Below are 12,651 nucleotides of genomic sequence, written 5' to 3' on the forward strand. Positions count from 1 at the left end.
GAACGGTGGGCGAATCGAACACCAAACAACAGCTTTTTTTCTATTAAAATTTTTTTACACATATTCACTTCCCTTTTTTTTTAAAGACAGCTGCAGGATTTTCACAATAATGTTAGTAGCGCCAAATCACTGTGGTCACCTGTTACTAGGTATTGGTGACTCGTGTCCATAAATAAACAACCAGTAAAAACAGCCACACAACTGTCATACACATAAGAAATAAAGCTTCACAAAACACTAGAAATATTGGTCTTCAAATGTTTGTTGAGTAGAAGACCGGCCATAGAAAAAACAACATAAGCATCACCGCCGTTGTTTTCACATGAACAGTATGGATGCCTTCCTTATTCAAGTATGGTCTCTAGATGAATGTGTTAAAAATTCATTGATCAAAACTTGACCACTCTTTGGCAACTAGTGATGGAGCGCCGTGAGTTCGAGCGCGTAAAAAAACGGGCATCTTAGGGCGGCCCCGGGCCCGTTATAATGTTTTAAAAAAGGAAATGCACATACATGTATTTCAAACTACATTTTGAAGTTGGTCGTAAAAGGTAGCACTGTCATTGTTCTTGATTCCAAAGATGCGAGTGAATGTCTAATCGTGCATGTGAAATAAAACAGCAGTATAACAGCACTCCCATTCATGCTTAATAGTAGTGTTTACTCTAATCTAATGATAGTATTCATATCTAAAGACTGTTTAAAGGACATGTGAACTGAACGTTTTGCTCTTACAGATTGGAAAGATGTGAATGGATATGGGATGAATGCAATGGCAGATGCTTCCAAGTCCTACGCCTGGCACCATCCAATTAGACCCCAGCAACCTGTTACCGACTACTATACGCTCAGGGTGAGAAATATTTTGTAAAACACTTTCTTGCCCACATACCCCTGTATATGTGCAATTTGCTGATTCCACACATAATGTAAATTTTGAATGCCCAGCAACACACCCGTTGTTTTTTCAGTGCTTCAAACAGTGATGGAAATGTAAAGAAATTTATGTTCGACTTTTATGTAAGGCTCAATTTATCGTGTGTTTCTTCGATATTTGACCTTTAGTATCAATAATTTGCTTCTCGATTTCTTTCTCCAAGCATTTGAGTTTGCCGGCCACATGTTTCCCTTTCAGACGTGGCACGATGACCTAAGCAACGCATCGACTAATGGAGGAAATAACACTGTATCACACTTTGTTGCTTGCCCAGCTCGAATTACTGTAATGTAGATATTACTTTATACTGACACTAAAGGAATACGACTGGAACACCTGCAAACTGGACGACATTTTCTTCGCCTCGTCGTTCAAGCTGAAGTGCAACAGGAAGGACACGGTCCACTCGTTAGCGGTCTTCTTCGACTGCGAGTTCAGCGCGTGCTCCACCAAGACGGTTCTGTCTACAGGTGTGTAAATTACATAATCAGGTTTTCCAAAGATGCATGATCTTCTTATCATCCGTGCTTACACTTAAGAACCTCATTAAATAGTCGTTTTATCATAACGAAAGTAAACATGTTTTCCCTACCTTGATGCCCATGGATTCTGTGCATTTCCTTCAGGCCCAGAAGCCCCTGTGACACATTGGCTGCAACTGACTTGTCACCTGGATGAGCCTGTTGAGGTGGAGAAGGGCGAAGAACTGGAGGGAACATTCGCTGCTAAAGCATACAACGTAAGATATAACGTTTCAGCGTCTTGATTATCATACTATCATTAGCTACATCGCGATAGCGAGGAAACAATTTTTAAGGCCCGATTTAGTTTAATTTACGTCTTAGGCTTAGGTCACAATTCGAAAAAGGGGCCCTGCCGGGCAATTCACGGGCTGTTTTTTGGCACTTTCGGGCGTGACCCCTGCGTTGCCCTGTGGGACACCTCGCGGCTGCCGGGGTATTTTGAGGCCCGGCCGGGACCCTGGTTCAATTTAAGTCTGAGTTAAAATGAACCAGGGACCCGCTCGTACAACCACCCCGCGACCTAATCGTGACAACACCGAGAGGGACCCCCCGGTTGCCGACAGTCTGTCGGAATAAATTCGTTACGTCAAAGACCAGGTTTACGGAATAAAAGTGTGTAATTCGTAACACCGGGTCAAATATGTGACGTCGCAGATCACGTGAAAGGACAAAAGCCGTGAACTTACACGTATCACACAGTTCTCGTATTACAGTGGAGTTAAGTGCATAGCGCTATACCAAGGGAAAGGAGAAGACCAGGGGAAACAGCCCTTAGCCCACTAGGCAGGCGGAAGAATTCAGCAACAGAAACTTCTGCAGACAAGGGCTGAACAGAGGGGGATAGGACAACACACCACGCAACAGACCACATAATAGGCTGCATCACTGAGAAGCAGGACGAACAGATAGCCTCCTTCATAGAAAGCTTCTATGTTTTTTACGACATTACAACCCCAGACTATAGAAACAAGCTGAAGAAAGATGTTTGGCTGAAGAAGGACGTTTCCTCTGCAATTGGCCGACGGAACGCCAAACTTGCAGTCATTCGGACCCATAAGCCATTTTTTTTTCGTTTTACAAATATAAAAATATAGGCCTCAACAGTTTGGCAAGTCATCCGCCGACATTAAAAATTCCAATAACATGTTTATTTAGTTTAGTTTAGAAACGTAACAGTGCCGCACTTCAGTGCGAGTGCGAGGAAAAGTTGGCGAAAAAAACCGTGCCGCAGTGAACGGACCCCGACGTACCGCACCAGTACTCCAAGTTCAATGATGTACTACCTTAAGTGAATGCAGGCAATGCTTGTTTTTATACCCCTTAAAGAGTGCCCACCAGGAGCCTGCCTGGTTCCCTGCCGTTGTTCGCAGGGCATGCGGCAGGGACCATATAACTGCCCCACCGGGCTGTGAGAGACAAACGTTACCCTGTCGGACCCCGCAGGGGTGACTACAGGACACCGTCAGAACATCTGACGGGTGTCTGCCGGAGACGAACCTAGGAAGGTGGAAATTTTTTAAAGAAAAATGACGGGGTGCCCGCCGGAACACTCCGGGACCCCCATGGGGCAGCGCGAAGGCAACGTTTGATTGTGACCACGACAGCCGGTAAACAGCCGGTGTCCGCCCGACTTCAGAGCCCGGCCGGGGCTACATCCCTGACGGGCACCGGGCCAATTGTGACCCTAGCCTTATCAACACCCAGGCTCCAACACCATAAAGGCCGACCTTTGTATACGATGTATACTACATTCTGTGAAGATATGTTTGATCTGAATTGAATATCGAACACAAACTCATTTCCTTTTTTCGTTTTTTGTCCACAGGGAAGAGACCTGGAGTTCAACATAGACATGAACTTCAAGGGGACACTGGGATCCACTAAATTGTCCCGGGAGTTTTACTTCTACTGGGGCCTGAGCTCTCAGATGCCATACAAAGAAGACGAACATTGATATTTTTGAGACGAGAAAGGTCTTATTAATTCAAGACAATGGTGTTAACTTTCGTGATTGAGCGATTATTTAGCAACAGAGATAAACGCGAGTATATCTTATTCTCTCACATTATTGGAATCTTAATACTGTATCACATATAGTAACAAAACATAATATTTCAGACATATATGACCACTAACAAATTTCACCAACAGCGTCTCCATGATGCTACACATATGTGATATGCATTTGGCTACAAGTTAGATATATAACGTCCAAACAAGCTTGGCGATGGACGGACTACCAGCTTGTCAGTTTCCACGCACACAGAGGCTCCAGGAAATTTCACTGTAAAATAACCACACTACGACCAGCAGATGTTATAGTTGGGATCTTGATTGTTATACCGTATCATTAAGCATTTCAATAAAACATTCATTGATTTACATAAACCTGTTTTGTTACCATTGACCTTGCCATAATATAGTAGTAGAAATATCTCTATACCCCTCCCCGTTTCCTTGTGGCCACTTTCTCTAGGTTCAGCTTACAATTGAAGTTTTCGGTATTTGGTGGTGATTTGGTCGTACCTGGTTCAGTCATTGAGATGTTTTTAGTTAGCAGATCTAGTGACAAGTATTTTCTTTCTTGCTGTGCGGAAATTTCATTTTGGCCACTCCTACTGCAGCACCAAGCAAAAAGAGCCACAACCTATGTATCACTTGGTATGCCTTCATCACACTAGCAAAGAAGGTGGAAATGAAAGTCAGGTAGAGAACGAAATGTCAGGATTTGTAATTCAAAATGTAATATTTGTTAAGTTCGCTGATGTTCATGTTAATATTTATCATTTTATATTATATTATACATTTTAAAAGGGTTGTACATGTAACAGTTACTACCGGTACAATACATTGTTGAACAAAGTTACGTTAAGTTTATGTACGAAGTGGAGCAGGGTTAGTTTTTCACACTATTAACTTGTTGTCATTGATGAGATTTTTTATAGAGATTGTACATCAGACATATGGGATACACAATGTAGTGGACTGCATTGTGAAACAAAGAATTTTACATCATAATGGTTGCAAGCAACAACTCGGCAATAATGATCTGTATTGCAGGAGTCGTATATTACACGTAAAGGGGGTTGTACAAAAAAAAACTATATTACTTTGTGGAAACGTCCATGCAATGCATTAAGTCGTCAATATAGACATGTTTTATCTCGATAGTCCATTATACACATTGGAAGTATATAACGTACTACATTGCGGAGCTAGGTAGCAATTTGCATATCTAATATCTAAAAATATCTATAAATATCTCTTTTTTAGTTACAAATGTTATACGTTTGACTGTCCTGCTATAAAATGCTGCGGATTAATTAATTGTGCAAACTATCCCCTGGTTTGCATTAATAGAAATTGATTATAGAAGGCATCCCCCAAGTTATCTAGAGATCAAAAAGCATGACGATCCGTCAACCCTTCCCGTGTTATTACCCTCCAAAGGGATGATGCAATTGCGCACGCGCGGAAGACTTTCCGGGAATTTTCACCAATCGGACATACTAGTACACTACTCAGTTAGGCTAATATTTCTCTCTTTGTTACTTAGATACATGTGTCTTATCTTTGAGTATCTGATATTATGAAATGAAGTAGGCTTATAAACTGTCCTCATTATTTATGCAAATTAGCCCCTGATTTGCATGATGAAATTTGATTATGTAAGGCATCTCCAAAGCTATCTCACTCACTCGCTCGCTCACAGCCCATGACAAAGACTATCTGCATTCCAAATACCATGACAATCTGTCAACACAAATTATTCCACTCCAAAGGGATGATGCGACTACATAGGCGCGGAAAATTTCCTGTAGAATTCCGGACAATTTTGCCAATCGGACGTATCATATACTGTTAGGCTAGAAAATTCGTTCTTTATCTCTGAAATTCGTTGAGCATCTTCCGAACGCAGCAATGCCGCAAGCGTGCCGCACGTCAAGTGAGAGGGGGCCTTTACCAAAACTTACTGCGAATACAGCCTGTTGCTATGTAAATGTCCTTAAGCTTGTGGCGCCGGTAGAGACATTATATTCCTTTTACATTTTTCCATATTATCAGTGAAAAGGCGATATTCTTACCCTTTGTAGTGATACAGAAAGGCACCGATGAGTCGTCCGTAACAATGCCCACCAGGTGATTACAAACATGGTAACGCCTACAGCATGGTATGGGGAAAGGTACTGTGAGCTTAAGAAGACTGATTATGAATGGATTGAGACTATCTAATACTGCCAAGCCCTAACTACATGATATCTACGATCACTTTCGAAGGAAGAAAAAATGGAGGAGCCCGTTGTCGGGTGAGACGGTACTTATAATAACAGACATACATTTCACTAGTGGTGCCTATAGGTGCTCTGCTTAGGAAGACATATATCTGCTTTCTCATTTTGCTCCTGTTTAGAGCCCAACAGAGGGCCAATGATGGCAAGGTTAAAGGGACGCCTACGACTGCGAGCTAGGTTCATGGGAAAATGGATGGCGTGGATCAAAGCATGACTATAGTGCGAGGAGAGGGTCGAGTTCAGCAGGAGATGCGATGCGTGGTTCAGATATGACGCAGCTAAAGTGCCACAGGGGAGTCAGGTTGAAACTGCTCTCTCCCACCGTCTTTCGTATCTCTCTGATGTGTGGATAACGCTCCATACGCGACGATATAGAATTGTGCAATTGTGATTCAGGTAGTCTGATAATCTACACCATTCACTATCTGGAAAACTAATCACAATGTGTCGTCCATTTATAGTTTCTACATTCAGTATATGGAAGAGTAGACTACTTTCCTAGTACGTATATCATTGTTCAAGTCACCATACGTTGGACCATATAAAATGGTTGCGCAATATTTTATCTATTGATGACTTGTTGATATATCGCGACATCAACCTTGTAGTAACCCAGTTCATTTGTCAGGTTTAGGGGAGATGTGGGGAAGTGATTATGTTATCATTCACTCTCAGCTTCCACCGCCGATAGCGTGGCCGTAATCCATGGCTTTGTAATGTAAACTATTATGTAATATTGCCTTGCCTTTGGCTCGAGATACTCTTGCCACTGGTATTGGTACACATTCCTGGTTAACTCAACATTATCAAGACAGTAGACCATGCTGTGCTTTATCTTGCTAGTATCAACATTAATACATTTTAAAAACTGCAACCTGGAGAAAGACCACATATCTCATTTCTTTATGTCTAGCCTGCTGATTACTATTAAGTTTTAGCACTTTCACTCCTAAGCGACAGATTACCATGAAGAGTTTTGGTCTACGTTGGGTCTGTGGGATTGTAAAGGCACCCAATGATGGCAGGTTGATCATGAATCAAAGCCAAATATATTGTTGATCACCCATCAAAACCAATACAGTAGTTCATGTATTGTTTGGTGTGCCCTTGACCCTAAGGTTTAACTGCCGCATGGTCTTAACTATTTTGTTTGGTTCTCCTCCATCAAAAAATGACAGCGGGCACAAGTTGGCCAGGAAAACGTTAAAATCGATGGCATTGAAGAATCGGGTGGATATGAAAAAATGCGTCATTTGATGACCACGCTATTCCAATACAGATTGTGCTCTCATTACTCTGTATGATCCAAACGATGTATCATGTCGCCCGACACAGTAAAGCGAAGAGTAAGGGCCTCGCCATATGCCGTTGCCTTCCAGACAGCTTCAACAGATTTGTAAATGTCTCTAGAGACAAATTAGTGAGGACCTGCAGCTGTGCTGTGGTGGCGAGAGAAAATTCCTTTACGTTAGCGAATATTAGGAGAAAAGCTGTAAGTTTCCTTCTTTAGATTATCAGACAAAGACCAATGTTATCGAAGACATTGGATTGCAACTGCACAGAAATCTTTCACTCATAGAAAATACGGATCGATATGTACATCATAGAACTATGGTTGTTTACAAGCATATCGAAAGGCTATAAACATAAAATCAATAACAACATTTCTATTCCTTTAGGTTCATGAGACTCTAAAAGCAATATTTTCAGAGCATTTACTTTACTTACTAATGGGCCGCGAATGTTACCCTGTTCAATAACATTTTCACTACCAATATCGTCTTAAGTAATCATTAGAAAATATATGTAGCTTTTGTAATCAAATATGTGTGGTTTTGAGCTTTTTAGTTAGTTTTTGTTAAAGTGATGCATTCATTTTCAGGCGCCAGCAAATGAAGTTCAAGTGAGTGAACTTCCACGTGTTTCAAGGGTTAGCCCCAGTCTCCGGTGTACTCATCATGATGGATTGGCTACATGTTATCAAATAAATGGGAATCTCATGTGATCAGATCTTGTCAGTTTCATCGTCATGCGTCAGACTTCCGGGAGTGAACAGACCAAAAGATCTCTCCAGAATCTCTCTGGGCATTGCACATTGCGGAGTGTACGTGGGATGTTTACTTGTCGAAGTTGTACTTGGAAAGGAAAACGTTTTGCGTTTGCTACAGTTCTATTTCAAACAATAATAACTGCTTAGTTTGGTGAGAAAAGAGGAAGAAGTTTGATTTTATAGCATACTGATTAGTTTTATGTTTGTAAGATGTGCTTTAAGACATTTATGTGGTAATTGCAGCAGCCTACCTGCAGATGGAGCGCGTTGAAAAGTCAAATACTTTTATACGACTAAGCGGCATGGTCACTGTATACCACAGCTCTGCACGGTGTGAATAGGCACCAATAGTAGAAGCCTGAACGTGATAATGGATAGATAGTGGCTAGTAAAAAATGTCAACTAGAATCAGAAACTCATTTTCACACATAGATGGGCATAGCACATTTTGATGTACCGTTAAGTGTGTGGTAGTGTTACGTTATGTATAAATGCCAATAACAAAGAAAGTGTATTGACAAGTAATTAAACGCCCAGACAATCCATTTTCTTCACTCAGAGTTCGTGAGGGAAGGAAATGTCTTAGAAGCTCTTTTGAATCAATTCAAAGATCAAAAAAAAATCCGACTCCCAGGTAGAAATCCAGTGATCTTTAAGTTCAGTGATCTTTAAGTTTTCCTTCTTTTCCGGATATTTTGTCACAAAATACCTTATTGAGAGAAGTTAACAGGTAAGAAGTTCTGGCTGAAGAAATGAGGTTGTGAGTAGTTATAACTACGCACTGTCTAGTAATTATCTCTCTTTCAGTCATATAATGCCACAAAATGCACTGATAACTCATTGGCTAACATGAAATCTTTTGTCAAGTCGTGAAATATAAAGCTTTGTATAAAAAAAAGAATAGTAATGATTCATTGAATATGTATATTTAATTCAATCTCTATGTCTGCATCATTAATTTATCAGTTTAAACAGCATTTCTCGAAAGCCTAGAGTCCATTCCAAGACACCATGCGGATGTTTGTGGCCATTGTTTAGAATTGATTTTAAAGTTTTGTAATTATATGTCTAGGACATTTGATACTTCAGAAATATTTGTAACACTGTTTCAACTTTATAAATATTTCCCTGGTCCTGTAAAACTTTGGAAATATTCATCGTGTGGAATTGGATACTTCTAATGGTTTCTAAATAATGATAACAGCATTCTACCATTATTTACCATTTTCTACCATTTTTTGTAAATGGTTCAGTGGGCTGGGAAGATAGCAATTCACACATCCATGCAAAGTATGGTTGGGTGCCGTGCAACAATGGCCCACCACAAAGGATCCACCAGTGCCCAGCAGTGAAATCTAAAAATATACAGATACAACAATAGGGCTTACTTTTATGGGGGCAATAAACTAATTTAACCATTTGGCCAGGTTTACCATTTTTTGTAAATATTTGTAAATGTGAAATAATCACACAGAGGTTTCACAATTATTCTAAATAAAGATATTTATACACAGTTACTTTCAAAATATTTCTAAAATATTCAAAGGAATTCAAATATATGAGTACTTTCTCAGTCAATTTTTTTTACAAATAATTTATTATTGTGGCTCAGATATTCTTTTATTCAAAATAATTCAGACTAATTACAAATATCGCCCCAAAACCCTCATGGTGTCTTGGAATGGACTCTACTGTCAAATGAAGTCCGACATGTACAGTAAGAAACATATCGCAGTTGCTCCTTATGTAAAAAAATCTGTCGGCAAATATCAGGAATCATATGATGACACAATCTATGTCTGTTTTGTCTCTAAAGCCTATTGATAATTTCTCTGTTAAAATATCTACATGGTTAATTTTCGAAAACCAAAAATTTGCATCATTACCAAAACCTACAACATTGTGTTCTACAAACACTAACACGTCAGATGGCACAGTAGAATCGGTGTTCTATTTCCTAAGAACACCAAGAAACGTACAATGTCAATGTTAAGTTGTTTTACCACAAACAAACTGGCACTTTACTCTTTGCGTTATTCTCTTCAATGCCTTAATGTATTTCATTTAGTACAGAATGCGCCGATTTAGAGCGAGATATCAGTCTCCATAGGACTGGTTGTTTCGATAAAACCCTAACGTGTTTTCCTTAGGCAGTGCTATGACCCATGTAGGATCCGTAACGAGCACACAGTGACTACGAGCTTCCCCAAACCAGCCTTGTGGGTATAAAACTCTATTATAACTTCGAAGACGGATGTTATAAGCGAGGTAAGCTCTGAGACTGAGGGGTTTTACAGCTACACGTATTGAACAATTGATTCATTAATGACGACTAGCTGATTTCCGACGGCTGCGTCATAGAGATACAATCTTCAGTAAAGCACTTTTAAATTATCATTTTTGACGAATGCTTTAATGCCGTATCACCAGAAATCACATATGTTTGGTGACGCAAGAATTATGCGTATCAACTGTTGGTGTGTTGCAGAATACTACATGCCTTATAGAGAAGTATGTATGATTAGATTTTAAATCTAATAAGTGAATTATCAGTCATTGAAATATGTTGTGGACGAACTGGGTACTGATGACTTTTGTGAAATTTATCCTTCTGCCAATATTGACACGTTAAAACACCAAGACATCTACCGAAAATAATTTCATCAGGTTGGTAGATCATAAGACGTAGGAATTTTCTTTTGCACAACCAGTTTTTCTCATCTGCTGACGTTTCAGCAGGTGAGTTTAGTCTACAGGAAGTCCACACACACAGACCAGTACCTCAACTTTCAGTCCCACCACCCACTACACCAGAAGCTTGGAGTGATCCGCACTTTATTAGACCGGTGCAACACAGTGATCACGGAGGAACCGGACCAACAGCTAGAAGTAAAACACGTTAAGAGGGCACAGACACGTTGTGGCTACCCTCAGTGGACACTCAAGAGGGTAGAACAGCAGAAGAAGAGGACAAAACAGAAAGAGGGCAGTAAGAAACAAGAAGAAGAAGGCTAGATGCATGGTCACCTTACCATACATCAAGGGAGTGACGGAGCCCTTGGAGAGAGTGTTCAGGAAACACAACGTGGCAACGGCAGTGAAGCCCAAAACAACACTGAGAAGCTTGCTAGTGCACCCGAAAGACAAGCAACCGGACCTAGCCAAAACTGACTGTGTATATCGGATTCCTTGTAAGAGCTGCGATGAAGTGTACATTGGGGAAACGGGAAGGACTTTTGGGACCAGACTTGAGGAACACAAGAAAGAGGCCAACAACTTGAACACTACCAAATACACGAGATTCAAGAAAAGACAAGCACAGAAAGAAGACAAGAAATCCGCGGTCACGGACCATGTTGCTAGGAAGAACTGTGTCATTGACTGGGAGGGGGCCAAGGTTATAGATCGTGAAGATCCGTTGGATTAAAGAAGCAGTCTCGATAAGGAAGTCCACCCCAGTGATGAACCGGGACGAGGGGGGGGGGGGGTACAAGCTGAGCCACGTTTGAGATAGTGTTCTTCTCGCCGCAAAAGCGCCACCTACATCGGCTACATATAGCGGCGAGAAGCAGAACTCCAGTTAGAAGCTCTGAGGAAGATGTCTGATGGACATCGAAACGTCAGTAGGTGAGAAAAACTGGTTGTGCAAAAGAAAATTCCTATGTACCAAGACATCTACTTTGCTCAAACGTTATGACTTTAAAGTGGAAAAGAGATGAGTAATTATTCTGATAAAAAGTTCTAGCTGAAGCATTTCTTGGCTATGATACATAATGACAAATGATGTAGACAAACCGGTTTGAATTGACTGACAAAGACCGATCAACATTTGTAAGGCCGTAATGTACCCCTTGAGTATTTAAGGCTGTCAGCTGACTTATGTGGGCGTTTACATAAAGCATTTTTTTGTTTGTATGTTTTATGGCTAGGTCTTTGCACGCTATACAAGAAAGAAATGCCACTAGTCATTAAGCAAAGTCTGTGATTTATGATTAAACAATCCAAGTAAAAATGAAGATAGATATATGAGAAGATTGTATCTTCAAGTTAGCCGGCATATTTGTATCAGTCATGCCTCACTGACGACATGGGACTAGTTTCACTGTGATTATGGCGGTTGTACTCAGATTTATTGGCTCTGCTGAATGTGAGACACACTTCTGCATAATTTTGACCAGCCAGGAAAAAAAGAAACATACATGAATAGACGAAAGATATAAGGCTGCATTTTCTTGCATTCTGTAGCAAAAGTATTATGCAGCCAGATGCATATGGCTAAGATATCTACAAGTTGTTATTTTTCGGTTTGAATTACTATTGACAAGCTTAAGAACATCTTATTCAGCGACATCCATGTACCAGGGCACATATTAGAAATATGAAATCAATAAAAGTTTAAGATGATTTGTGCGCGATGGGAATCAGAAGACAGATATTGCCATTGTGCGGCATATGCTTAACTTGTTAGTGAAATATGTACTGATACGTCGAGAATAACGCGGTGAGAGGGCAGTCTTGTCAGAAGCCAATTATCTCTGAAGAGCAATTTCACCAGTGGCGACTCTTGTTTCCCCCAATTAAGCGTTTGCGCCGCGCACTTTAACTAATAGGGTCACACGCCTATGAACCAGCGCCCTGAACCAAAAGAAATGCCCGCCCTATTAGGTCATAAACCACGGGAATCTGCCTCACTGAATAACTTTGTATAACTCTCTATATGTGTGCATTGTATTTTGGAATACGCCTGTAACCAATTTGTATCCGTAACGTATAGCAAGAGTAGTTGCTAGAAAATGTAAGGCTAGTTCACCTTTATCTGCGGGATGACAGACAGTATATTAAAGGATA

At 40.5% G+C, this 12,651-nt stretch overlaps 2 protein-coding genes across 2 annotated transcripts in view; both read left to right on the forward strand.

Annotated features, from left to right (window-relative positions):
* LOC118409796 (protein arginine N-methyltransferase 8-like) overlaps positions 1-3,849 on the forward strand; it is a 16,894-nt gene extending 13,045 nt beyond the window's left edge. The window contains exon 10 of the mRNA XM_035811108.1: positions 3,287-3,849. Coding sequence (XP_035667001.1) covers positions 3,287-3,415 — 129 coding nt within the window. The 3' untranslated portion in view covers positions 3,416-3,849. The remainder of the gene's footprint in view (positions 1-3,286) is intronic.
* A 6,973-nt stretch (positions 3,850-10,822) lies between these two features.
* On the forward strand, positions 10,823-11,230 carry LOC118408783. The gene has a single exon (XM_035809646.1). The coding sequence runs from the start codon at positions 10,823-10,825 to the stop codon at positions 11,228-11,230; it is 408 nt and encodes a 135-aa protein (XP_035665539.1).
* The last annotated feature ends 1,421 nt before the right edge of the window (positions 11,231-12,651 follow it).

Source organism: Branchiostoma floridae, chromosome 2 (genome assembly GCF_000003815.2).
Source record: "Branchiostoma floridae strain S238N-H82 chromosome 2, Bfl_VNyyK, whole genome shotgun sequence".
NCBI lineage: Eukaryota > Metazoa > Chordata > Leptocardii > Amphioxiformes > Branchiostomatidae > Branchiostoma > Branchiostoma floridae.

Bases quoted from the DNA above. Each gene is read 5' to 3' on its own strand.
- LOC118408783 (XM_035809646.1), top strand. From the start codon at position 10,823: ATGGTCACCTTACCATACATCAAGGGAGTGACGGAGCCCTTGGAGAGA.